Here is a 27,023-nt window from a genome sequence, read left to right on the forward strand (position 1 = left end):
CAACTGGACTGCTCCCGTCAGCAAAGAACCATCCAGGTGCACCTTTTTCCCTTTGCAATCTGGTAATTGATTCACTCAAAGCAGCTGATGGTCAAACAGAAAAACTGAATGTTGTTTTACTTTAAATGTGTTTGGATCCCCATTTCCTTCAAACAAATTCCCTGGCATCAGTCAGGTCCCAAGGAGCTCGTGCAAGTATGACAGTACACCAGGAGTGACCACTGGGGACCCAACAGAGTGATCAAATGTCAGACAGTTAAACAGATCCTGGGACCATCTTTGCTGCCCAGCTCTGCATGGGAGGCTTATAGTTTGAAAAAGTCTCTCTAAAGAGAAGCAGATTTAAAAGATTTACTTTCCTAGCAGATACTGAATAGCCTGCATGACCAAGGAGAGCAGACCGTCTGTCATAGGCCTACAGCTATCATAGGCAAGTGAAGCCACATTGCACTGCAGCTGTGAATGAAGAGTACCACATTACGATTTTGTGGTGTGAGTCTCACAGGGAACCAGAGCATTTTACCCCCGCCTCCAAGTTAATTGGTGCTGGGTTAAAAAGTTACAAAGCAGTCAAAAAGAGACTGATTGGTTTTAATTATGAAGCTTCATACACAGAAACTGAAAAGTACTTGACAGATTGCCTAGCCCCCAAGCTTGTCCAAGAAATTACTTACTGCTTCACAAGGTTCTTCACTGTTATTGCCTAAAATATTAATGTAATTACTGTGCAGCCAAAGTGTTTTGAAGGATGAAAAGGAGACATAAAATTTAAAAAACAACAACAACAAAAAAACTGAACCACACACATGCAAAACCACCAAACCACAACAAAAAAACCAACCCACTGAAAGTATCTGTACCCTCAACAATTAAGACATACAGCTTTCTGGGCAGCAAGTTCTATCAGACCCTGACATCCTATTAAATCAGTTGTGAAACTGTCAAGACACACACACGCACGCATTATCATACATAACTCTTCTCATCAGAAATACTTCAACCTTTGTTATTTTTTTTAATCTTCGTTGTGCACAGTAATATCAATCACATGAGGGTAATTATCACTGCCTAAACACTTGAGACAGTAAAAGGCAGCATCAGAGTAGTTACAATATCCCGACTACAGGATGCAGAGGCACTAAGTTTAAGCCTCAAATGAGGCTTCTATCATACCTGCATCAACCAGACATTGAATCATGCTGTTTGAGTCAGGGTATCAGAAAGAGCCAAGCATAATCCCCATGAGCAAGACTGGCAAGAGAAACTGTCCTGATTCAACCACACGGGTCAGATCACCGTCTAAGACTTGGGCCTGATGGCTGGCATATTTTGGACCTATGATGACAATGTAGAAGTGCCAAACTAGTATATGCAGATAATTTCCTAAAGAAAAATGAATGCTGTCATTTTGAAAACACTTCTTTCCAAGCAGGTATCAAAAGAACAGCCATAAAAAACTAATATATTAATCTCTAAAGCTCATACATAGCATTCACTCTGTTTGCTCTAAGGAAAAAAAAAGAGAGTGAGTCTCATTTACCTGTAGTTTTTGTTCATCTTCCACACCTTGCAGCCCTGACAGACGGTGCTCAGCCTCATCCAGCCACCTCATTAGACTGTCATGTTCCTTCTTATACTGGGAAAACACTGGAGAGAGTTCCACCACCTGCCTCCTTTGAAATGACCTGCACTCCTACAATCCAGTGTATTAGGAAAATATGGTGTAAGAGGGAGGTAGTGAACAGAATAGGTCTTATTTATTTGAAAAGCAAAAATACTTGAGGGATACATTTGAAGAAGCAAATTTCAAAATATGCAACAGTAGCCATTTATTTTTTTCAAAATAGCTATATCCTATTTATCTGCACAGACATGTAATCAAAGCCAGCCTGAGGGTCTTACCCTGCCTTTGAGCTACACCTCACCTTACCATCTCTAATATGATTCAAACAAGTGAGCTAAAAGGAGTATAAGAATACAGATCCCCTTTGTTCTACACAAAAACATTTTTAATATGGCATGTGTATGAAAGCACCGCAACATACTAGTCTACAACTGCTGATAACACCCTCTATAGGAAGCAAGAGGAATTCAGGAGCAGACTCATTCACACAAAGCTCTTCAGCTGAAAACTCAATGAATATGGTTGTGTACATGTGTCTATGTAGTCACTCTTCACACAGCGTGGTGGTGGAGACAAACCTCTGCTGGAGGGCCAGCAAAGACAAGTGAAGCAAATGCCCAACTATCCACACCCATCTGTGTAAATACATACAAGGTGACCCTCTGTGAAGCTGTCAAAAGGACATTAAAAATCAAAACCACTCCCCCAAAACTTTGGAATGACAAAATTAGTCATCAGACTGTGTGTACACACATTTAACTCTTCCCCAGAGAACCTTATACACTAAAAAAAACAGGTTGTAAGTGGGATACCAAAGGGAAGACTGCATAAATGAACTTTAACTATAGTAACTATCATAATCATACCTGCACACTTTTGTACTTTTTCTGCAGAAGCAACAGCTGTATGCGGATCTTCTCTCTCTTATGGTCCTCCATAGGCTGCTGTAACAACTGCCCTCCTCTCTGTAAAACTTCCTCAATCTGAGCTCTTTCTTGATCCAGCTAAAATTACACAAGTCTGTATTACCTACTGAAAGCTCAGCTATGGTTTCCAAAATGAATTTATTACCTGCTCAGATATTAACAGTAATGGTACCAAGCTGTTGTTTTATTATCCAAATGCAAGCCAAACAAATTCAAGCAGAGATTCTCCTCCACAGCTACCAAATCCTAAAATCCAAGTTAGTCATTCCATAAACTTCATAAAGAGATGCCCTGCAGGAAGCTCACTCAATGAGCCAGCAGTAGGCAGCCACAGCAAGCGGGTGCTATGACTTCAGCTGCATTTCTACTCTAAACAGTCCTTGACAATAATAAGGAAGCTCAGAGCAGAATGGCAAGAAAATGAAAACGTAATAAATATAAAAAGAGCACAAAAGGAATCATATGTTCTATAACAACAGGTCTTTCCATAGAGGCCTTTTAAAAATTGTTTTCTCTAGTATACATGCCATTTTGCATGGACTTATATTCAGCTTTCCAGCTCAGTTTATAATATTTCATGCGCTTAAAAGGAAGGCAGATAGGGTGGCCTAGCAGGACTTCACCCAATTTTATAGCCAACAAGGCTATTGTGAACAAGATGCAAACAAAAGTATGACAGTTTTATACAGGTGAATAGCAGAGCCTAGATAAGAATCTAGAAAAGGATAAATTTTGTTCCAAGTTCTTATTGGGACGTGCTATGAGCCATATTACAACACTCATTTGCACCTCATCTCACAAGCATCCACTGACCTGGCCTATGCACTGTGATTCAATATATACTGCCAGTTTAAAGTGAAAAAAATCTCCCCAATGCAACAGAGGCCCAAAATTGCCAAAAACATAGTAAGAGCCTCAGCTGCATTAAGTAAACATTTCGACATAAGTTCATATGAACATAACTTCAGTTAGATAAGGAAGAAAAAAAAACTTTTGCACCCTGTTACTTTTACAGGAAGGATTCCTTATAAACAGCTACCTTGAGTAGAAGAGAGAAGATAAATGAAAATCAAAGTTCACTGCCTAAATTATATAAAACCATGATGAAAATACAGACTGATGTATGACTAGTTACTCTTGATGCACCAGCCAAGAGGCAGCAGCTATAGGAAAAATATGGGAAACTCATGCAGTGTTTCCAACAACCTAGTAATTCCCTTCATTTTCTACTCCTGTCTTAAAAAGATTTTCTCAGAAGAATTCCACCTCGAAGTCTGGAGGAATGTAACACGTGGACAAAATAGAAACAGAGTTAGTCAGTTATTTAATTCTTCCATCGCCCACAAACCTTTTCATCTTCCCCACTCATCTCCAGATGCTTTTCCACAACTTTTAACATATTCTGTATGTCACACTCAAACTTTTCCAGGTCTGGAAAAGCTACTCCAACTTCACGGGGCTCTGACACGACAGGAAGTCGTTCTTGTCCAACAAGCATCTGCAAAGCAAAATAAAACATTGTTCAAGCTGAAAATTTAGTCTGAACTGTCACACACAGTTTAACGATTTAAACCAATTCTCCATGAACAGGCATACCAGTTTGTAGGACCATCAGATATCAGCAGAAAAAAAATTGCAGGAGTTGTTTGATCTAACACTGAGAATTAGCTTGGACACAGTGTTGATAGGTAGTACCAAGCTTCAACCTTCAAACTTCAATCTGAGCATTTTGGTCTCAAAACAAACAAAAAACCTCCAGTCACATTAGCTTATGATGTTGTTCTGTGGTTCACATAAATATGTACTACAATTACTATGTTTTTCTGAATCTTTATAACACAGAATTTTGTCAATTTTCCTTTGCAACTTAAATCATCACCTGCTACTCAGATAAAAAAGCAGTTGGTCTAAAAATCAAGTCTGTCCATTTTTCACATATAAATATCTACACATAAATGAGAATCAAAAGCAGCAAAGTAGTGTTCTAACACATAAAGATCTATCCCCTAAAGCTATTTGCCATCATTTTGGCACAGACCCCCTAAGCATGTTTTGGGGCTTGGTCATCCTCACCTTGGCACTTTTGATGTGCTGAGAGACCTTCTCAAAGTTCCGGTTCAGTTCTGCCAGTTTGGGTTCAACAAGTTCACGGCATGACACCCCCCGACCATTCATTAGGATGATAGCCTGATCACGCACATTATCTACCCGAAGACTAACATCATCTAATTCAGATGTTAAGCGCTAAAAAATAAAAGAAAATGAAATAGTTACCCTAGAAAAGGAAAAAACATTACCAAAAAAAAACCAAAAAAAACCCCCAAAATAGGCAGCAAACCTGACTTGACTTCATTTAGAATCCAGAAGTGGTTACTTGACAGCAACATTTCCTACCTTCACAGTTTCCTCCTTTTTGCTTGCTGACTTTTTCTCAATCTCATCCAGCAAGGCTTCAGCCTGATACAACCAAGTACTTATATGGGCAACATTTTCATCAAAAATTTCCAGCTGGCTCTGATGATTCTGGAAAAAGATGGGGGAAAAAAAAAAAGAATCAATGTGAGAAACTTAAAGAAAATCCACAAAAAAACCCAACACAAAAACCAAACACACCCCCACAAAAAAAACACGCACCAAAAACACCAAACCCTGCCAAAACCACCATTATGAGTAAAAAGGAAATCAATGGAATAAAGTGTTATGGATACACCTTGGAAAGGAACACTAAAAATTAGATTGTACCTTTCACCTTCAGTTAGTATTTACAAGAATTCAATTTTCATTCTAGACCCTTCAATACTATTGTTTCTAATTCATACAAAGGGAAACAGAAATAGCTGAGGTGGTTCATCCAACTAAATAAAGACAATGTATTACAACATTACAGCCAGACCACAACATCTCAGTCGACCAAAAAACCCACAATTTTTTCAGTTATCACTAGCAGATTAAACAGTATGCATTATGTGTGGTTGTTGTTGGGATTTTTTTTAATTGAGATTACATCAAAACCTACAAATTATAATAGTCAAGTTTTTGTATTTTACTGATTACATTAAAATATTTCTTCCTCTTAAGAAAAGTCACCACATTGTAGACATGTTAATTAGATCTGCTTTCATATGTAACATTAGCTGCCACAGACAGAAACAACAGTGTGACAAAACAAAGCTATGGGATTCAGAGAAGTACCATCCTGCTTAAGCACAGAGCTTCTTACCCAAAAAAAAAGGGTAGCTAAGCTTTGATCTTTTAAACTAACATAACAAAGGGAAGGGAAGAAAGAGAGAGAAGGCCTATGATTGCTCTCTATATCAACATCAAGAAACTTTTATCTTCACCTAGCAAAAGAACAATTTAACCTAACAAAGTCAGCAGAAGGACAATATTCACCACCAGACATGAACATTTGAAGGTTTTTAGTTGTGGATCATCCTTACAGCATTTATAAATAAGGGTAAACTACCTGACTACTCCTAACATGGATATCATTGGATTATGAAACAACAGTACAACCTGCAACAGGCACTGGAGAGGATGCACAGGGCTCACCATCTAGGTATACACCAAAGTTTCCACAATTTCAGCTCGTATCAGGGGCTTCTGAAGGTGGATTGTCATAACTAGCTGAACAGCACACAAATACCTTAGCTATCTGGAAACATCAGATAGTGCCATCAGCTGTAGACTGTTTCATGTCCATTTAGCAAAACTTGCAGCTTTAGACTGTTTAATATGCTTAGTCTTCCATTTACTCAGCCAAACAGACACCATTGGCCTCAACTCTGAGTTGGCATACTCTTAAACACTTGCAGTTATGGGCTGTCCAAGAGAGCAATAGGCTGACAGAAAGTCCCAAGTGCTTTGCTGTGCACCACTAGGAAGTTATCAATTGTCCATTAAACAGCCATCATCTGGGTCTCGAGGAAATCTATCAACACAAAAATGCTCTGTTCATGCTGGAGCTGGCACAGAGGTTTCTTTCAGGCTGAATAAAGAGCAGTACACACAGCAGCCTCATGGAAACCAATCCTTTTGGGCTAGTTCCTTTTATTTTCTACTTAGCTTTCCATTAGCTTATAGAAAGTTACATAGAAAACACAAGATCCAGCTTCTGGGCTGTAATTAACCTGTTATGAAACAAACAACACTTCCATAAACTGGTGAGGTTTTTTTCCTCTCATTTTAATCTGGCAGAACCAGCTGCCAATTAATGAGTAAACCCACTAGCGGTTTTATGAATACTTGTATGCCCCATAACCCACTCAGTCTATGTGCGATGGTAGATACCCCCTTTGAGGATAGTTTGGAAAGTTACTTCTATACACTAGGGTCAAGAATTGTATTAAGAGCTAAATAACAAGTGGACACAAAAGGCTAGCACTGTTGGTGTAGCAAAAGAGAAAGTGATAAAACATTAACAGAGAAGAGGTATAAGGAGATAAATTTTTAAATAAGGACAAAAGATTAAAAATGTAATGTGATGGCATATAGAAGGGCGGGAGAAAGGAAAGATAAAGAGATTAAAACAACAGATGTGTGATGTTCACTAAGTGTGTGCTAGATTTTCTATAGAAGAGAGGATCTACACCACAAAGTCTAGGCAGAATAAGAACCCAGAAAAGAGTCCTAGCACTGAAGTCAGGAGAAAGATAAAGGCAAAAGAAAAAATGTTAAACCTAGTTTTATTCTCTACAACTAAGCAGGTTATTCCCACGAGGTCAAGTTAACTGTCTGCCTGGGATATTTACATAGTTTCCTCACTCTCACATCCAGATTCTGCATTTTGATCTCCTACCCGCTAAGCAATAGCCACTACTACAAAGCACGTGGCATCAATGCCTGTCAGCACACCTAAAACACTTGTCCACCTTCCTCGTTGCATATAACCTCATGACTCGCCTCTCCATCTGCAGAGTAACCAGATAGCCATTCTCCATTTCTTTAAGTCCATGAGGCACCGTTGAAGCTTCACATCACAAGTGAAAACTGCAACTGCTCCAAGGGGTGTGGAGGGAGAACCACCCTGAATATTTCTAACAGTGCAACTTACCAACAAAGTGTCACACCAGTCCTCGGTCCAGGTCCGAACTCTGCTCCAGCCAGCATTAAGGACACACAGTTTCTCCTCCAGGGAAGTCTCACTCCCTTCCACCAGAGCCTGGAGCGCGGTGCAGCTTTCCGTGATGCTCTTCAAGTCAGCTTTCCTCCTCTCCAGTTCTCTCAGCACACTCTGAAACAAGAGGAGCCATTAACACTGCACACTGCTCCCAATCACAAGGACAAGGGAGCAATTTTCACCTCCACAGGAATCAAATAGTATCATAGATGATCTTCACTTGAGAAAAAAACAAACCAAGTAGAGTCACCTCCTGTTTATACTCACCCTCTGTAGATAGTGATCTCTTTTTTGAGAGAGAGGCAGAGAGCACAATGCATGTAAGTGTCCTGAATAACTTAGCTTGAGACCTTTTTGTTTTGTTGTTTTATAATGTAATCACAATTCCTGTTCATTATGTAGGTAAAGCAAATGCATCACATCACATTTTAGGTCCAATTTTAAAAGGTTCTTTTCTGCATTGTCAAGCACCACAGAGAACGCAATTTTCAAGAGAGTTTGGATTTCTCTGTATCTTTTCCTATTAAAGTACTTTTACACTTGGCAACAATAAGAAAAGTGGTAGGCCAAGGCCGTATGTTTTTTTGAGAATGACCAACAGTAAGTACTGCATACGTTCAATTCAGTTGCTACATGCTACAGAAGCCCTACTGTTATATTACCTATACATACGTATGTAAATATATGTATCTTTAGCTCTAATATTTTTTCCAAGTAATTTCTGCTTTTAAATAGGTTTTTTTAATAAAAAAAAAAAATTCACCTTCTTTGAAAGAATGCATACTGACATAAAATTAAGTAATGTTATCTCTTGAATATCAGTATATGGTTTCCATGTGGAAAATAGTATCTCTTGCCATACAAGATCACCAATTATTACTGATAACATCTGGCTATTCAGGAAGTTCTTTCAAGTCAGTGTACAGTGTGTGGAAGAATGCAGTTAATCACAACTAGTGTCTGGAGCTCCTTGAACATCTTATCTGTGAAGTAAATAATTTATTATCATAACTTATTATCTTAGGGACAGAAACAAATACTCAAGTTACTACATTTTAAAATTGCCTCTAGAAAACTTCAAGACAGGAAGGACAACTTTGCATGCAACATAAAGCACTTGTCCTGGTAGTGCAGCATGAGTCCATGAAGTATTTGCATTGTCTGGAAAGACATCTTAGGGATACTGCCACAGCATAAGTGTAGTGCTAATAATTGCTAATCCTGAGTGAAATGGGTGAGAACAGGTTATAATTATATGTTTTTGCAATTCTGTAAGCTTTCAAGTTTTAAGATTGTACACAGACCTATTCCAAAAGTAAAAGGTGACAGAAAACGACTGGAAAGATCAGTATTGCTGAACTGTATCAACTGACACTCATGAGCTCCAACTACTACATATACAAGTTTCTACAGTGTGAGAAAATACGTACTGTGCTTCAGAAATAATTATAACACATTCACAAGCTTTCATGAAAAGTTCCCATTTACAGATAAAAGAAAATAAGGAATTACAGGAACTTTTTGTTTTGCAAAGTCAGAATTCTGAAGACAAAGCCATTTCAATGAAAATTACAAACTCAATTTTTCATTAAAAATGACAATTAACTTTCAGTTTGCTCTACTGGTAAAATATTTGACCCAGCCCAAAATTGTATTTGCTGATAATTAAGTATATTATATTTATGACTGTGTTAGAGATAGAGCAAGTCACTTAAACACCTATTAATACGAAATATGTAGTAATATCTTTAATATTTGACTGGCCATTTAAGTTTGAGGCAAGACGCCCGAGATGAAACAGGTAAGACTCAGTAAGGTACTGAATATGATCTACTGAATCTACTAAAACTTCCATGATGTAAGAGATTTTGGAAGAAGTTACAGGGATTTAAATTCACAGCCACTTGTACATAGTATTGCCATAATGTTAAAAATTTATCCTACGGATATTTAGAGCATGCTTACTTTGGCCCAGGCAATTTCTGAATCTAGATCAGAAAGCAAGCTCTCTGAAGCAGACTTCTGCACAAGCTCAGCCTCAGTGGTAGCTAGCCACTCTGACAAAGAGGCAGCCTCTTTCCTCATTTTGCGTGCCAGCTGGGATGCTCTTTCGAGGTCTTGTTTTCCTTCCGTCACCTACAAAAAAAAAAAGGAAAAAAAGAAAATAAAACTAGATTTTAAAAGACAGAAAAAATGAAAGTGCTAGCCAGCTAAAATATCCATGCAAATATATAAAATCCTTGCATCTTAAGACTGTCTTGCATTAGGGAAGGATCCTGAAAAGAAAAATCTTTTATAAACATCTGCATCTTACTATACAAAGCAGAATATATAAAACTAGAATAATTTTAAATAAAGATACACTTAAAGGAGACAAAGAAGCCTGCACACCAACTTATTTATAGGTAGTAATCAACAAATTGATGTTCAAACTTTTTTTATTATGATCATTTAACTGAAACTCAAGGGGACATAGAATCAGTCAGTCACTCACACAAGTAAAATTCAGTTCCTTTTTGTATTTTGATAGACCTGCTAGCAGAAAGCTGTAAAGAAAAATTTCACTGAAAAATCTAGTCCACCCTCGAAAACATCTCAGTAAAGCGAATATGAAATTTGATGTTTGCTGCAGTATAATCAATCCTATTTCACATTGACTACACAGTTAGTCTGGTCAAACTTAACACAGACTTGAGAATAAATCCAACCATAGCAGTCAGAATCAATTGACATTTCAAAAAATTACCCTCTGTCTCAGCTTAGTGTTTACATGTATTTATTAAAAATAATGCACTCTTTGAAGATCTCAAAAAATAAATTCAGACACAAACAAAATCATGACATTATACTGCAAGTAATTCTACCTTTCCATCCTTTCCCAGTTTCTTGTCTACAGGCTTTTGGAGTTATAGATCTACAGATTCCACTAGAATCTACACCTTCATGAATGTTCTCCACTTTACAACAATAAAATATTTCCTAGGGCCCATTTCAAGACATTCCAACAATGTAATCTGGCCACTTACCCACAGCTTCATTCACAGAGCTCTGAACAGGCATGAGTCTGCTTGGACTGCTCTCTTAAATTAGGTAGGAAAAGAATCCCCTATTTGCCCCCTGACCCCTAAGAGTTCAAAAATTTTTAAATACTTCACTTGGATAAATAACTATTCAATTACTAAGAAAATTACTCAAATCAATATTTAATGCAGTTCATGGGAAATACAGGTTTGCCTGCATTTTCTATTTCGTACTGAGAGCAACCCTTTAAATGGATTACAGTTAGAAACCATCATGACACGTCTCAAAAAAATTTACAATGATTCAAACTTACATGACAATCTGATAGTGAATTATCTTGCAGGCTGGTTTACAGACAAGAGAAGGTACAACAGTGCTCAAAGACTTTAAAGAATAGCAGGTCAGCTGTGCCAGAATGATGAAAGCTCTGTGAACCTTCCTTTCTTCAAGGCTACCTCCCCTTCAGGAATACTCTGTGAGCACAGGGGTCTGGCACAACTACAGGATTTTATGTGTAATCTTTAATCTCTCAACTGAGTGCTCCTGGATGCAGCAACTAGCCTATACAGTATCAGCTTCAGAATCAAACTTAAAACAGCATCTGACATCAAAACAACAAAGAATGGAATTTATATGCAGACAAATGTTCATACATACTTTTGTTTTTCTTACCTGTGCCCCCAAGTCATTGTAAAGAAATTTCAATGCCGTCAGCTGTTCATCCATCCCTTTGGGATTATCTGTCTGTTGTTTCTGTACAATTTGCCTTCCTGTCTTGATGACAGTTTCAACCTCCAATTTCACCTCACTGAGGGTCTTATAGAGTTTCTAAAAACACAAATATGTATATTGGTGATCAGTTTGTAGTGCAGATTTTCAGACTTTGCTTCATTTGAGGACTTGACCATCAGATTGTGCTTAAACTCTGAGCTATGGATTAAAAGCAATGTCTGCCAAGAAGATTTCAAACACCTGATGTTCCATATTTTATTCTAGTTTTCACCCCCCAAAAAAGAATTATCCTAAAAATTTAGCAGTGTTTATTCCATAACATCACCACATGTGGCAAGGCTAACATTGTGATCTGTACTTGATCTTATGTATAGTATTTGAACAAAATAAATACTAAGAACCAAGCAAACTTGGCCCTGGAGTGATGTTTCTCCGTAATGTGAGCATGAGCCAGAGAAGGGAGTTTATAAAAACTCAACTGTTCCACCACATCTGTGATCAACAATCCACTACTTTTATGTCCACATCCTCACCAGAGGTTTTTAGTTTTCAATTGTTCTGTTGTTATAACAGTTCCATCAGTACTTTAAGCAAAATTTCCTCAGGAGAGAGTTTAGGCAAGAATCACACAAGGAAGAAACACCCCCAAGCATGAGTTAAGAACATTGCATACATACCATGCACCTGTCCAGATGAGCTTGGATTACATCTGGGTCAGTATCCTTCACATCCAAGACATGAAGTTCTACTTTTACACCATCCAACACTCTCTTGCAATCCAACATGCGCTGCTCAAAATTGGCTGGTTTCTGGAAAAGCTGATACTTTGTAGATACTTCACGGAGTTTTCTCTGTTTTAACAAATATTATGTTAAAAAATTGTTTTAAATTAATATCTGTACTTCAAAAAATAACATTTAAAGCATCTCCCCCCCAGATTCTAACTCACCTCTCATGCCACCGCAACTCAGTATACATGGCAATGCTATTTGCCAAGCCAAATTCCATCACCTATTCCTAATCTACACCTGAGGTGCAAGAGAGCTACAATTCTGTATCATACACTTTCAAAATATCCATTCTGCTAAAATACATAGACCTTCTGACTTTCAGCATTTATCCCATGATACTTATGTAATATAAACTTCCTTACTCAATTCATCTAGTGCTGCTTGTTTCCTAATGAAAGCATGTAAAAGCATATACTATTAACTTCTGAGGTTCAGTTGACTGCACCAAGCAATTTACAGGCTGACAACAGCACTGTGTAACTGAAAACCAGAAGCTCTTCACATTTAAATTCTTAGTGCAACCCTCACATTTTTACCTGCAAAGCATCCAGCTGAGTTCCACCACGGGGAGACCTGCATTCAGGAGAAGCAGGAGGGAAAGAGCGAGCACTTTTCTTGAGCTCCTCTAAGGTAGATTCATGAGCTGCAATCTCAGCTTGAATTTTCTGCCATGTCATAAGAACAGGAAAAAAACATGTTACAAAATTGCCTGCAGAGAGGGGAAGAGGAACTTGCTTACCACCTACTATCCACCAGAAGTCAATCTACTCTTACAGAGTTTAACACTACCAGGTTTATTTTAAATATCCTGGCTCTGGTGACAGCTTGCTAAACTGAAAGCCGTCAAGACTGTTATTGAATACAACCTTCTTAAAACAGGAAAACAATCCAGATTACAAAAGAGAAGGTGGTGCTAGTTACAAAAGATAATGTGATGCACCTAGCGCACCAGCACAGGACTGAAATGAAGCCTTCATGAATTACTAAGTCTAGGCCAAGCACTGTCATGAGGTATTTTCAAATGTTTTGTAGTGAAAAGCTATACTGGAATACCTGGGCCTCCTGGGGCATCTGAAAGGCATCTATCCTATCAGTCAGGTAAGACGTCAGCTGTCTATCCAGCTCTGCTAAGTTTTCCTGCAAGACCTGCAACATGTGGTCAGTTTCTCGCATGGTCTGAAGCTGCTGTTCCAAGGCGATCTGCCGGCTCACCGCCTGAGTGGGGCAGAAAGGTAAGACAAGATGGAGCAATAATTCAGTATGAATTATATTAAACTTTCTCAAAACAATGTAGGGGAGACAAAAAATCCTATGCCAGGAGGACTGCCTAGAAGGAGCAAAAGTGAGCCCTAGAAGGCAGCAATTTGTGAAGCCTGCTGTGATCCATACCGGCAGCTGACAAACAGTGGCATAGGAGGAGAGTTCTGCTGCTGGATATAAAGGACACTGAACACAGGTCTCTCCTATCACCTCAGGAAGAAAGTATACTGTTAAAAACATACCAGTTTCAAAAACTAGCTATTCAGTGGAAATCAAGGACTTTGTAATACACTACAGATCAATATTGTTTGATGTGTAAACTTGCACATTTTCTTTCAAAACAAACTCTTTCTGTTACAGTGTGAAAACAAAGGATCACAGTTCCTTCCCTCCATTGCCTCTCCCTTCAACAGCAAAACTTCTAAGTTCATCCAAAATGTCACTACTTGCATGGGAACACAAACTCCCACACATGCACAGACCAGTGGGTGCGTACATACACGCACAAGGATAGGGAAAGTTGTCAACAGCCCAGTGTGTCAGTGCTGCAGATGCCAAAGCAGGTAGTTTTTATATGTCGATAAAGTACTGTTGTAACAGGAAAAACAATAGTGAATGCTAACTTAAATGACAGAGGATGAACTGAAATTCCCTCTATGACTACAATTTGGCAATGACAGAAAAAAAACTCCCATCCTACAATTTGGCAGGGACCTGTATTACCAGGATACAGAACACAAGTTACAAATTTATGCAACCTGAAATACAGCTAACCTTCGTCTAGTTATTAAATCTAGAAAAGATTAGACTAACGTATGAGAAGAGGAAGGGGACAACATAATAGATTGAGAACAAGAAGAATGTTTTCCTTCTGTTCCTTACTTCAGTGCGACTTCTTCCTAGCTATTTCAAAGAGTGAAAACGTCACTTATGTTCCTCGTTTTTTACAGTTAGTGAGCAGCTCACCAGTATTTATGGCAGTAGGAAGGGAATATTAACCTCATTTATTGAACTGTCCCCCTTGAGACTGGAATTGCCTTTTTTGTCAAAATTACCTGGAAAAATACCAGGGGGTCCCCACAGTGCAAGGGTATGCAAGTGTGCAAAACAAAACCTGACTCAAGTTGGGGGGAGGAGGGGCAAAGCATCTTGCTCTTAGGCCATTACTCCAAATTGAAAACAGCTGACAACATTGTGAAAGTCTTCCCCTCTTTTCCTGCTATTGCAGTCCTGCATCTAGGAATTCAGCTATCTAACAAGAATCATTTCAGACCACTGAGCTGAAAAACCCAGTCTACTTCAACCCCATCCCCAAATTCTTACCAAGTGACTCAACTCCTCATAGCGGGCATTGAAAGCCTCCAATTTTTCACTGATGATATCATCAAGAATCCCTCCATCAATCAGTGTCTGCCCAAGTTCCCGAATCTGGGTTCGATTATCAGCTGGATGACGCAGGACTGATTCCAGGGACTAATTAGCAGAGAAAGTTTTAAACGTCAAGACACTGAATATTACTGCATTTTCAGATGTGGAAATCTGGCTGCATGCACAGAAGTTTTACACTTCAAATGTCTTGAGAGTGTTCTAAAAGCATGAATTAACTATGGCTTAATCCATGATGGCACAAGGCAAATACAGTGGTCATTTTGCTTTAGATAATTAAACTTCACAGCATTTCTAACTTATATCATTTCATACTACAGTGCTGGAAGGAATTAATCAATTACACAGCAGAGAGTATACAATTTTATCATGGTACCAAGTACAGCATAATCATCTCTAGCAAAATTCAGCTTTTGGTGAGGGATCTTACAAATATCCATTCCAGATTCAGAGTAATATGTTCATTTAACCTGAAGAATCAGCATATTCAACACATATTTCAGTATTCTATTGAAGTGTCGAATTTATGGTTTTTTTAAATGTAGCTATCTGAAAAGGTACCAATCCGATAGAATGACTGCAATACCTCAAGAGCATCATTGACAGCATCCAGCTTATCAGGCAGATTTTCTGTCATTTGCACCCTTTCTTCCAGATTGTTTAGCCAAGCTGTTTCTAAATCAAGATACTGAAGCAGCTCAATCCAACAGGACCACACCTCCTGAGTGAGCAATAGAAAAAAAACATAAATTAGCCTCAAATGCCAGGCATAGCTCATATACCCTATGAACAGTTTAAAGAAATTATGTTTCTGAGACATTCATCTAAAACAGGCAGATGGAAAAAATTCTAAAAACATGCCACAGCACAGTAAGTTCTAGACAGAAGGACCTGCAACTATAGCCACAAAATAAAAAGAAATAAGCAAAATACACATAGAAGTCTCTAAACTCATGCTAAAATTATCACTGACATCCAGATTCTTACAACGATTTAAGTAAGTAACAAAATGCATCCACTCCTCTTGAAAGATAGGACACACACAACCTACCCCAAACTATAATCAACATGTTCTAATTATCATTGTATTTCAACCTTTCATCTCTGAGAATTTTCTTTTTGTCATTTTGAAAGACACGTGGACGGATAACAGAGCTGTAAGACAAGGTTACTTATTTGGACAAGTGCTGATTACAAAAGCAAAGTTAAATGGTGCCTCATGGATTCCAAGGATGTCATCTCAAGGGAAAGTAATCTTGGAAAGGAGCCACAGCAAAATGCGTTTATGCTAAAGCTACTGGATTCAGTGACAAAATCGGACATTTTCAGTGTCCTTCTCCATTCTTCTTGTGCCACCTGCCTCTGTTTTACTAAGCTGAGAGCTATCATTCTCACCTCCAAAGTGTGGCATTTCCCCCGGATCCGATTGCACAGTAGCTGGTAGTTCTCCAGCACAATGTTCAGCTCAGTCGCCAGGTCCTGACCGCTGGACGGCACTTTGGCAGCCAACATCTTGATGTTGTCTTTGAGAATCTTCACCCGCACCTCTTTCTGCAACACATCCTCCTTTGCTCTCTGCCCAAAGAAACATATTACACGATCAGCCCTCAATTGCCACATGGTCAGCTATTCACCACTAAACCAAAGATCAGCAGTTTAACCTTGGAAGTGTTGCTGCCAAAGTATTCTTGGGTCTGAGCACAACAAAATACGGCACTAACTTGCATGGAATTCAGATTGCGTTAGTAAGTGTTGAAAAATCCTATTTTATTAAACATACAGACATATTTACTATTTATGGTTTGTTCATTAAAAATCCATGACTCAAAGCAAAAAAGATCAGGTTCAGTGTTATTTGTACACTAGCATACAGATAAGAAAAAGAAATTTAAAAAAAAAAAGGGAGGGGTTGCTAAAAAAAGCATATCAGGGAGAAAAAGGTAGGGTGAATTTACAGAAGTTATGAGTCTCAGAGCTCAGTAACTATCTCCCAAAGTTATCCAGAAAAGACAATGTCGTTACCCGGGACATGTGCAACTACACAGCTGGGACCTCGCCCACAGCTGTTGGGTGCGCTAGAGAAACATGCAAAAAGGACAACTAGAGGAATTCCTTCAACCCATCTGCACTCAGAGGAGCTTGGTAGCAAATATACAGGATAAACACAGTACAACTCCCAAAACACCTGGAGAAATCATATTATCAGTTGTCAAATTTTGCCCTAACCAGTATTCAGGAAGCAGGATAGCTGGAAGACAGATCAAGCAGACCAGTCCGAGCCTGTCCTGTTGGGACAACTAGAAGGCTCTAGAAATAGAGATTGTCCCATATATCGTTCTTTTCAGGTTTCGTGACAGTTTTATGAAGTTGAAGTACCTCTGATATATAAGGCACTGCACTTTATGATAGAATTTAGTACATGACAGCATTATTGTTGCACATATTGTTCAAGATATCTTCTAAATGTAAGGCAATCAAAAAAAAATGCCAGTTAATGGAAGGGCAAAGAATGGAAAATCTGGGGAACATATTATTTTACAGCAGGATTATAAAAAAACACCTAGCCTCATCTTAAACCTACTCCTTCAAATGTCAGCAGGAGTTCCACTCTTTGTTCAGATGAGAGCAGAATTGGGCAAGCTCAAAAGTTTTTCAAAACCTTATGCAAAAATACTCCAGGTCAAATATACAGAGAGTGTTCTTTCCCAGTCCTAAAAGTAGTCCCAGCATAACATTCTTACTGCAAGTGAAAGAAGATATGCAAGTGTTACAGTAAGCTTACTGGCTCACTGACATATCTGCGAAATTTAAAAGTACAGAATATAATCTGGATTTGACAAAGGTAAATGTGCTCAAAGTCTCTCAGATTTGCCAGTGAAAAGATGATTCTTTCTTTTCTTGGCTTGCGTTCAGCAGGCTGTCAGACTATGTGATCTCAAATGGCTTCAAAGGACATGAATACATTAAAACACTTGTTAAAGACTGCTTCAGAAAGCCCCTTCAAAAAGAACAATGCAAAACTTCAAATAGATTTGTCAAAGCACTTGTAAGGGAGAAAAATTCTTTATTTTATGTTCCGTTGAGTAACAGTGTAGTGGATACTCATTTAAATAACATGCATACAAGTCAAAACATGCGCCTGAACTCAAAGATTTAAAAGCGGAGAGAAATAGTTTACTCTGTACATACATCCAAGAAAATTATCTGTTCAACTGGTAATTTATAATGAGACAAAAATACCTCCTTCCTCTCCATTTTTTTTGGCCACCAGTCCCCAAAGTAGAGAAGCAGGGACCAGCATCACTGTTTGCGACAGATGAGGAACACAAGATAACCTTAAAACAGAACTGTTTTAACCTGCTTTTCTAAATGGGAACCTACTATATCTAGGGGACAAGAAACTGAAGCCCAACAGCTAGAAGCAGAAGAATACGTTTTCACAACCGCTAATTTAGACAGGTATAATATCACCTTTTCTTTCTTTCTCAAGTTTCATCTCCTGCAGTAACTTTCCATATTCTTAGTGTTTAATATGCTATACATAGCAAGCCTGGCTCAACAGCTGGGCAAGCTGCTATTCATTATGAAATTCCTACCCCTCGTGGCCAAATAGAACATCTGCTTTTACAGTTTGTGCTTTAAAACAAAAATTCCACAAAGCAAACCTGAAAAATACCACTAATCTTGTCATGACCTGAGCTCCTTTCCACATAGAAAATAATTCCACAAAAGGTCAACCCCCAAAGCCATTAAGTTTTGTGTCTCTTTAATCAGGTCTCTGCAATGACCTGGTATTCCTGACCTTCATTTCCTCCACCGCATTCTCTAGCTCTTCAGGGGACTTGTATTCAAAATCTTTCTCCAAATACTCTTCTTCAGCTTGGGTCATCCATTCTTGCATCTCTGCCAAATCCTTCTTCAGATTTACAGCTTTTTCCTGACTTTCAGACAGCCGATTTTTCTGACTAACGATCTAGAATCCAAGGTGGAGAAAGAAATAGCAGTTTTGTTACTTAAATGTCCTTATATATGTGAAAAACCACAAATCTGTGCTAAAACATTTTACTACCAAAACATTTTCAGGCCTTTTTGATTAACAAAAGACTTTTACTTTTACACACACACACGAACTCATGATCCCTTTTTAGCAGATCAACAAAATCTCGAGGTGAGGGAAGGAGGAAAATGACCTTTTTTTCCTCATTGCATGTAAACTGGTAACAATCCTTGGAAAAAGTCAGACAGAAAAAAAACCTCTTCTGATGACAAGTATCATATAGTTAGATATATCTTTATATAGAGCACTAAAACACCCTTCAGGCCTCGCTTCTTTCCACAGCCCAGGCAATCTCAATTCTGTATCAACAGCAAGATTCTCCAACACAGATCCTCTCCAGGCATTGCAACTAAAGGAGTATGTTTCTACAGACAGCAGAAAGCTTCCACCCAAAAGAAACAACCAAATACACCAGGCTGAAGTGGTAGTCTATTTATAGCCATTTATTTTTTAAAGCTGCTTAGCTGCTTTTAAAGCTGCAGGGTAATATTCCAGATTTCAGGAACAACAGAACAAAAAGGTCAGACTTCCCTCCAACCCACCCCAGAAAGAGCAGCAGGAGGCAAAGTGAACAAATTAATTTTTAGTTAAAAACAACTGAAGAGTTTATTGTGCTCCTTCCAGCTAGGCGCTGAGAAGTGCACATATTCAAACAAAACTACTGTTGCACAGGTACCCCCTAACATATTGGATTTCAGCCACTTTGACAGTGGAACAAGAACAACATACTCGTCTCACTGTTTCACTGCTTCACCTCTTCACCATCCTACCAATGCCATACAACCGAACAAACAGCTGCAGTAACAAGCAAGCACTAGCAACATACGGAGAACTCACCTGTTTGCTCAGTTTCTCCCACTGAGTCTGGCAGTCTACTAGCCTACACTTTGCCCAAGTATTTATGCTTGCAATAGGCTGAGCTCTTAAAGCAGACTCTACTTCTTTCATCTCTTTCAGTGATGGTTCAATTGTCTCCATTTCATTGACAAACATCTGAGCACACAGAGAAAATGAATGTTGTTGTTTAGCAAGACATCACAAATTTATAGGATACCAATAAGTTTGTAATTTTTAATTATTTCAGAAAAACTTTAATATTAAAGCAGATTGATGCTGTGTTCAATACTGACTGTTTAAAAAATCCTTCAGTAGCCCAAAACATCAGAACTATCCAACTGAAAAACAAAACACAGCTTGCCGTACATGGTGCAAACATTCTCACATGCCAAATGTCAACACTGGAACAACAGAAGTTTAAAGATTATGTGCACTAAATACCCTGATGCTTCTGGCATACCTTAGACTTGTATTCTTCTCCCAGAAACAAACATTTGTAGGTACACTGTAATTACTATAAGAAGAAATTCCACCTATTTGTGATCTTTACGTGCCACTAGCTAGGAAGGAATCTTACTTGTAAAGCACATACAATTCCTAAACCGTAGGACTTTCATCAGAGTTATTTGCTTGTTATTTTTATTGCCCTTGAGAGTTTAATGCAGAAAGAACTATTCACTCAGATTCAATTCCCTAATCACAAAATTGGGAAAAATATGTAAACATTTTCAGAGGAATTAATGTCAACTTGTAGATGAGTGTAAATACGGTGAAGACCTTTAAAAAGTACAAAGTGTTATGGCTACACACAAGGAACCAATTAAAATGTGCCCTGAAGAAAGATAAGACAATTTTTCTGGTAGGCTTTATGGAATATGCCATGCACAATATTTAATAATACAAGCAAAATAATAAAGAAGAGATGCTAGTCATTATTTATTTCAAAAGATTCCTTAAAAGATCAAAACTCACTGTGCACTGGTCAAGTTGTCTTTGAAGTCCTTCAGTATCTGCTTGAACAGCCTTTTCTGTCATTAAGTAGTCTTTCACACCATCCATCCACTTCTGAACAACTTTTGAATCAGCCTAAATCAAATATAGTAATGAAGAGTTGATACAACGCCGTGATGAAGAATGTATAGCTGTTGCATTTCACCTTCTAGCAGTGTCTAAAGAATATTCTAGAAGCTGCTAGCCTTGCTGGTTTTGAATCAGACCACCTTTGAGTCAATTTTTAGTTTTGGTTGGTTGTTTTTTTTTTTTCTCCCCAATTTCTCTGTTCTCAAATTTATATGAAAATTAAATTCACAATAATGATATTCTCCCATCCATGCTACAGCATGGCTTGATTGACACTGCACTGCTCCAGGCTGTCACACAGAAACATGGGATCAAGCAAGGAGGCAAGCATGTCTTCAAGAAGTATGTGGTTACCCTTCACATGAAGGACCTGGCTGAATGCTGGGAATAGCATTTTCCTGATGACAGAAATGTATGACTGCTTCCACCACACTGATTCAAAAGACATACCGCACTCCAAGGAAAAGAGAGGGCCCTATAGAAATAGATGTGGGGAGAAGAGGAGGGCGTAACGCTAAATATACTTGACAAGTAGAAGCTATGCTGGTAAAGCCATTTGCCTTACAAAGAAACACAGGCATAAAAGGAAAATACCACAGAAGATTAGACTAATCACTAAAAAAAAAAAAATAATCTAGCTGTTTGAGGCCAATAGCAGCTACTGTAGTCACTACAGCAATGCACAGGGGGAAAAAAAAGTAAACACATACACAGTTTCAGAGTTATCTGACCTAACATTTGGCAGTTGCCTTACACCCTGCAATGATGTCGGTGGGGAGGGACACAGGAGGGTTGTCGTCTCCTTCCTGTGCAATTGTGGATGTTCCCAATCACCCTTACAAACAAAACCACCACAAAACTTAGAGCAGGGAGAAAGTTCTTCCTTGTCCTGGTTCAACTGAGTTATGTGATTGTCATTTTTTAGTAATACAGTTGGACTTTTTTTAATCAACATTTTTGGACTAATAGATGGCATCTTTTTATTCTGACACAATCATCACCACAGAGCCCTGTTACTGAGAAGCTGAGTCAAAGGCTCATCAGCTTCACCTTCTGCTCTGCATGTCACCAAGGAGGAAAGCACACACTTTGTTTCCTTAAAAACTCTGCAATAATAGTTCTTTCAAGATCAATACGTTACACACTGCTTTCTCAAAAAAATGTCTGCACTAATGAAAACCCATTAGACAAGGTCATGTTTATTTTTAGGCCAATGCTACCATTAGAGGTCAAAGTCATGACATTTTCTTCATTCCTTTTCCATTTTGGGGAAATTTCCTGCAGCTGATTAGCCTGAAAATAATTTTCCAAAAAACAGACCCCAGGAGGCTTAACAGTGAACCATGGCTTAATGTAAAAAAATACATATTTATAAAGGCTGCCATTTGACAAGGCATTTTAGCATACACCTAATTTAGCTTGCTTACAGTAAGCTACTTATATAAGTAGCTGAAGTGAATTAAACGGGATTACTCAGAAAGTTAGGCACACATTTAAGTAACTTGCTGAATCACAAGCCAAGTCTACAGAAGTTTAATGAAGTAAATGCTCCTGCACTGCGCAGGTAAGTAATTACCAATGATCAATACCCAGTGTAGATTGCTGATGTACAAGAGCTCACAATTTTTAGACATGAACTAAAACACTGAATTAGTTTCTAAAATTTATTCTAGGCAGGAACAAAGATCAAGTGTGCTGAATTTTAACTTGTTCACTCCTAGAAAAACCACATGATGTACAGCCATGCAGTAGATTTAAAAGAACTGAAGGTGACACATAATCAGACACAGCAAGCCACGCATTATTAGAGGTATGATAACAGAGCATATAAGATACAGAATTTTTCTTCTAGAAAATACAAGATGCAACACTGATAAAATGAGTCTTGTCTACTTTTCCCTTCACATGACTATTACCGACAGTCTCACACTAAAACACAGATGTCACTAATGCACATGTTGTCAGCTTGGGGGAGCCTCTGTCATATCACAAATCACAGAAGCGCCACCTGAGCAGCAGGACCCACAGGCAGATCTGCCACTGACTTGGTCATCAGACTAGCAAGGACATTTTAAGCACTGTTCACCTGTCTGCTCACTGTTAAAATGAGAATGCTTACATTCAGTTTCTTTTCGAAAACCTAAATGTGAGGAGTGCCATTTTGGGAAATGCCAGTTTTTAAAGGTGAATTAGGAAAAAAAGAAACATTAAAAATAAACCAACACTTCTGTGTAGTTGCACATGACCATATGTTCTCTGAGGGTTGCCATTCACTTACTCTTTTTTTTTTTCTTCCCCACTTTTAATTTTTTTTTTCCTTTAATAGCCAGACTTACTCCTCTTTTTTTTTTTTCCCCACTTTAATTTATTTTCCTTTAATAGCCAGATGCTTCATCTCCTCTCTTAACCAAGAAGATACTGCCCAGCCATTCTTCAAACTAATCTTGTGTCTCTAGTATCACATCTCCAGTACTGACCCACTTGGTGTCTGCACCAGGACCATATACCCAGTCTCCCATATCAATCCTTCTTGCAGTACAGGTTCCATCCTGATCTGTCCAATGCTGTCCGCAACATTTTTATTCAGCTTGCTCCACATTCTAATTTTTATTCATACAGTGCTAGACTACAAAAAGCTCTTTATAGATTAGTACCACTCATTCAAAAGGAAAATTCAGAGAATATAAATACACGACTGTCCATCCACTGACAGCTTTATGAAACATTTAGAAAACACAGGAACTGTGTACTTAAAAATTCAGTTCATGAGAAAACACCCCCACTGTAAGCCCCATATTTCTACAGATAGCACCACTACATATTTCTTCCATTTTCAATTATTTAGTAATTACTTCCATTGTTTCTTCTGCTTTAATTACTTTTTCAGCTTCTGTACTTCTTTCTAAAGTAACAGGAAAGTTTTTAACATCTCAGGACAAAGTTCTGTTCTCAGATCTATACAACAGCATGCAGCTTCAATACTCTGCTCTCTACAGCTCTTCAAAACTCCCATGGGCATGAAAAGCCACATCTTTCATCAGTGAGTGATTCATATACGTGATGGTACCAACATCACTTTGAACAGCTGTGGAGAACAGGGCACTTCACCTTTGGGTGAAAAAACTGAATAATTGATTACTAAAAAACCTGCCATGCTAACACCGCACATGTGTACCCTACTCTCAGTTAAAAACAAAAGATTATTTCAGTTTTCAGGAGCCATTCTTCATCCAGTTAAAGTTGTGGTTTAGGAAAGTAGGTGCATGTACAGACCACTCAACTGAACATGATTCAAGTGCAGAAAAAGAAGAGTTCTGTACTTTAAAGAAATTAAAGGAGAAAAAAAGTGCTGCTAAAACTGATGAGGTAAGTAGGTCTTGCTCAGCATAGCTACAGATAATCAAGGCAACTGGAAAGCTGCAATCATTTGAAGAACAAGACTGCTAGAAAGTTGTTGCACAAAGAACATTGAGGCAGGCTTACATGCAGATTATTTATTCTGTCGTGCTAAATAGCTAATAAGCATAACCAGAAAGAGAGGGAAGGAAAGAGAATGAGACAGTGAGATATTGTACATTTAGGTCAAAGTCAGCAGAAAAATTAATCAGGAGGTCATTGCTGGATAATAAACACCAAGGGCTTGGCTAAGCCTTAGAAGTTACTTTCTTTCAGGGTTCTGTACAAGCCAGCTCACTTTGGGCAGTCAGCTGCCGCTGACCAGCACCATCAGCTCCTCCAGAGCTCCACATCATCCCACAGGCTGCTGCAAGTAGCTACAGAAGGATAGGTTTGAAGGAACAAGACTAAAAGCAGAAACTCTTTCAAACATAGGTGCACAAATACACATATTCCAGAACATGGGGTGGTTTGTTTTGGTTTTTGTTTTTTGGGTTGGTTTTTGGGGGGTTGTTTTTTTTGGGGGGGGCGGGGGGGTGGAGGCAGGAACAGCTTTTATCTTTATGCTTCAGGTAATGCAGCCTAACAATATTACACAAAAGTGTTATATAAAGAAATACACATTTTTCCTCTGAAAACCTGCAATTCTTCTTCCAATTCATAGGTTGGTTTGTGGCTTCCATTTACAAGTTCACTAGCCTAGACTGGACTACCATATGCTATTCATACACATGTATCCCACACACACACTGCTAGGAGCAGCTCAAGTCCCAAAACAAATAACTAGTGAATAGCACTTTACAAGCAGAAGCAAGTTTTTCCCTCCAGCCTTTTTCCCCCAAGTAAAACTTTTCATGGGAGCATAGGTGTGGACTCTGCTCTTAATTGTCATTTAGTTACCCCTACTATGACTTCTCCCAGGTTTGCATTTTTAAAACAAACAAAAAAAAAAAACCCAAACAAGAAAAAAAAAAGACTTGAGGCTTTTACTGCTTCCAACTCATAATCAGCAACAGCTTGTCCAACTTTCACTGCAACATCAGGCAAGCCAATTACCTGGTCTTACCAATATAAATTTCAGTTTAAATACATGTGTCTATTTCAGTAGTCATTAAAGATCCTGTCTGGCTTAAAATAAATTTTAAAAAAACCAAAACACTTAGTTTAAAGTTTGAATCCAATATCAAATAAACAAACAGTTTTCTGCTTCAGAGGGAGGGGAGAGCAAGACTGAAGGAAACTTTGAGGAAAGGTGGTGGTGTGCATGCATGACACCAATGTTCTGAAGAAGGTGTACGCAGCAAGCTGCTTATGTTTATAAATTGCATAATTCATACTCTGTTAAATGGAAAAGAACGTAAATAATTCCACACATTAAAATGTTTAATGCATGTGAAAATACAGATTTCTGTGTAGCTAATCCACCTGTGCCTTCATCCCGAGACAGAGAATCTCTAGAAGCACCTTCTTGCTTTTTGAAGTTTAAAATAATATGAAAATGAAAATACTGTGAAGCTTACTTAAAGTCTAGTTACACATTACCCTAGAAAAAAAAAAACAACACAGCACTGAATTTGGGCTTTTATACTGCTCTGATCACTTACACTTTCAAGCTGATACTGAAGAATGGTTAATGCCCATTTAACTTTTGGGTCACAATAATATTGCCATGGGCTAAATCATGATATATTTAGTTTTCATTATTTTTTCCTCTCCCCAGAGGAATATAAATACTCTAGAGAAGGGACTTCAAGCAAACACAAAGAAACCCCTCTAACCAGTAAATACTGAGTCAACCTCAGCTAAATTACTTAAGCACTTATCTGTCCCCTCTTTATCAATGCATTAAACATCTAAATACCCTTTAAATACTATTGGTTTTAATCCCTTCATTTTTAAAGCATTGGGATTTTCTGTCATGCAGGATTTCATACATATATATATGTGTGTGTGTCTATATATATATATATATATATATATATAAAATAAATATCAGTGCTGATTAATCTAAATTCTTTAACTCTCCTTCCTGACACTTCAGAGGCCATCTGTTGGAACTGGAAAACTCACTATACCTAAGCATTTTCTTTACTTCCTTTTTTAACAAGCTGTAGTAATTCTTTATTACTGTTGACAGAAACCCCACTTGAAGGAGTGGGTTTTCTGTAGCCAGTATGAAATTTCAATTTTAGATGTCAAACTAGTAAGGCATTGGGCATCTGACACCAACCACAATAAAGGGCACTCAGCCCCTGGTGGGATCAAGCCTTCAACAGCATAACTGACATACCTTTGACTTTAGTGTAACCTTTGCTTCTGGTATTGAAAGAAGAGGAATGCTAATTTTAAGTGAAAAGTAATTATATCGGAAGATAAAATAATATCCTTGGAACGTTAAAAGTCCTCTGCTACCCTACCACAAATGCACTATATATGCTTCCAGCCTCTGCCAGACTAGTGCCCATTAACATTTCACTTCTCAGTCAGTATCATCTGGACTCCTCCAGGAACACAGAGAAAGAAAGGGCTCTCAAACAACTGAGTTACATAAGAAAAAAGAATCCTTTCATTTTACCTCAAATATTCTCAACTTGGATGTAATTTCCTCCAGTAGCTTAACATCTTTGGAAATCTTGAGCTTTAACTTGTCCCAGTGTCCCTGCACATGCTTGAACTCTTGCATGTAGACCTTTTTTATATCAGAAGCAGCATGTTTCTCCAAAGCCTTTGTTTCTTCAGCAAGTTTATCTACACTGGGCTTCTGGGCTTCCAGTGTCTCACAAACTGCCTACAA

General features: G+C 38.2%; 1 protein-coding gene across 6 annotated transcripts in view; it reads right to left on the reverse strand.

Moving 5' to 3' along the window:
- UTRN (utrophin) overlaps window positions 1-27,023 on the reverse strand; it is a 389,395-nt gene that overhangs the window by 252,423 nt on the left and 109,949 nt on the right. For all 6 annotated transcript variants that reach the window (XM_075036045.1, XM_075036046.1, XM_075036047.1 and 3 more), the window contains 18 exons: window positions 26,805-27,017; window positions 20,726-20,839; window positions 19,754-19,909; window positions 18,662-18,832; window positions 16,255-16,434; window positions 15,446-15,580; window positions 14,797-14,946; window positions 13,267-13,428; window positions 12,750-12,878; window positions 12,100-12,273; window positions 11,363-11,518; window positions 9,635-9,805; window positions 7,604-7,783; window positions 4,945-5,073; window positions 4,624-4,794; window positions 3,899-4,048; window positions 2,491-2,628; window positions 1,541-1,693 (listed from right to left, as the gene is read on the reverse strand). In XM_075036045.1, coding sequence (XP_074892146.1) covers window positions 1,541-1,693; window positions 2,491-2,628; window positions 3,899-4,048; window positions 4,624-4,794; window positions 4,945-5,073; window positions 7,604-7,783; window positions 9,635-9,805; window positions 11,363-11,518; window positions 12,100-12,273; window positions 12,750-12,878; window positions 13,267-13,428; window positions 14,797-14,946; window positions 15,446-15,580; window positions 16,255-16,434; window positions 18,662-18,832; window positions 19,754-19,909; window positions 20,726-20,839; window positions 26,805-27,017 — 2,832 coding nt within the window. The remainder of the gene's footprint in view (window positions 1-1,540; window positions 1,694-2,490; window positions 2,629-3,898; window positions 4,049-4,623; window positions 4,795-4,944; window positions 5,074-7,603; window positions 7,784-9,634; window positions 9,806-11,362; window positions 11,519-12,099; window positions 12,274-12,749; window positions 12,879-13,266; window positions 13,429-14,796; window positions 14,947-15,445; window positions 15,581-16,254; window positions 16,435-18,661; window positions 18,833-19,753; window positions 19,910-20,725; window positions 20,840-26,804; window positions 27,018-27,023) is intronic.

Source organism: Buteo buteo, chromosome 9 (genome assembly GCF_964188355.1).
Source record: "Buteo buteo chromosome 9, bButBut1.hap1.1, whole genome shotgun sequence".
Classification (NCBI taxonomy): domain Eukaryota; kingdom Metazoa; phylum Chordata; class Aves; order Accipitriformes; family Accipitridae; genus Buteo; species Buteo buteo.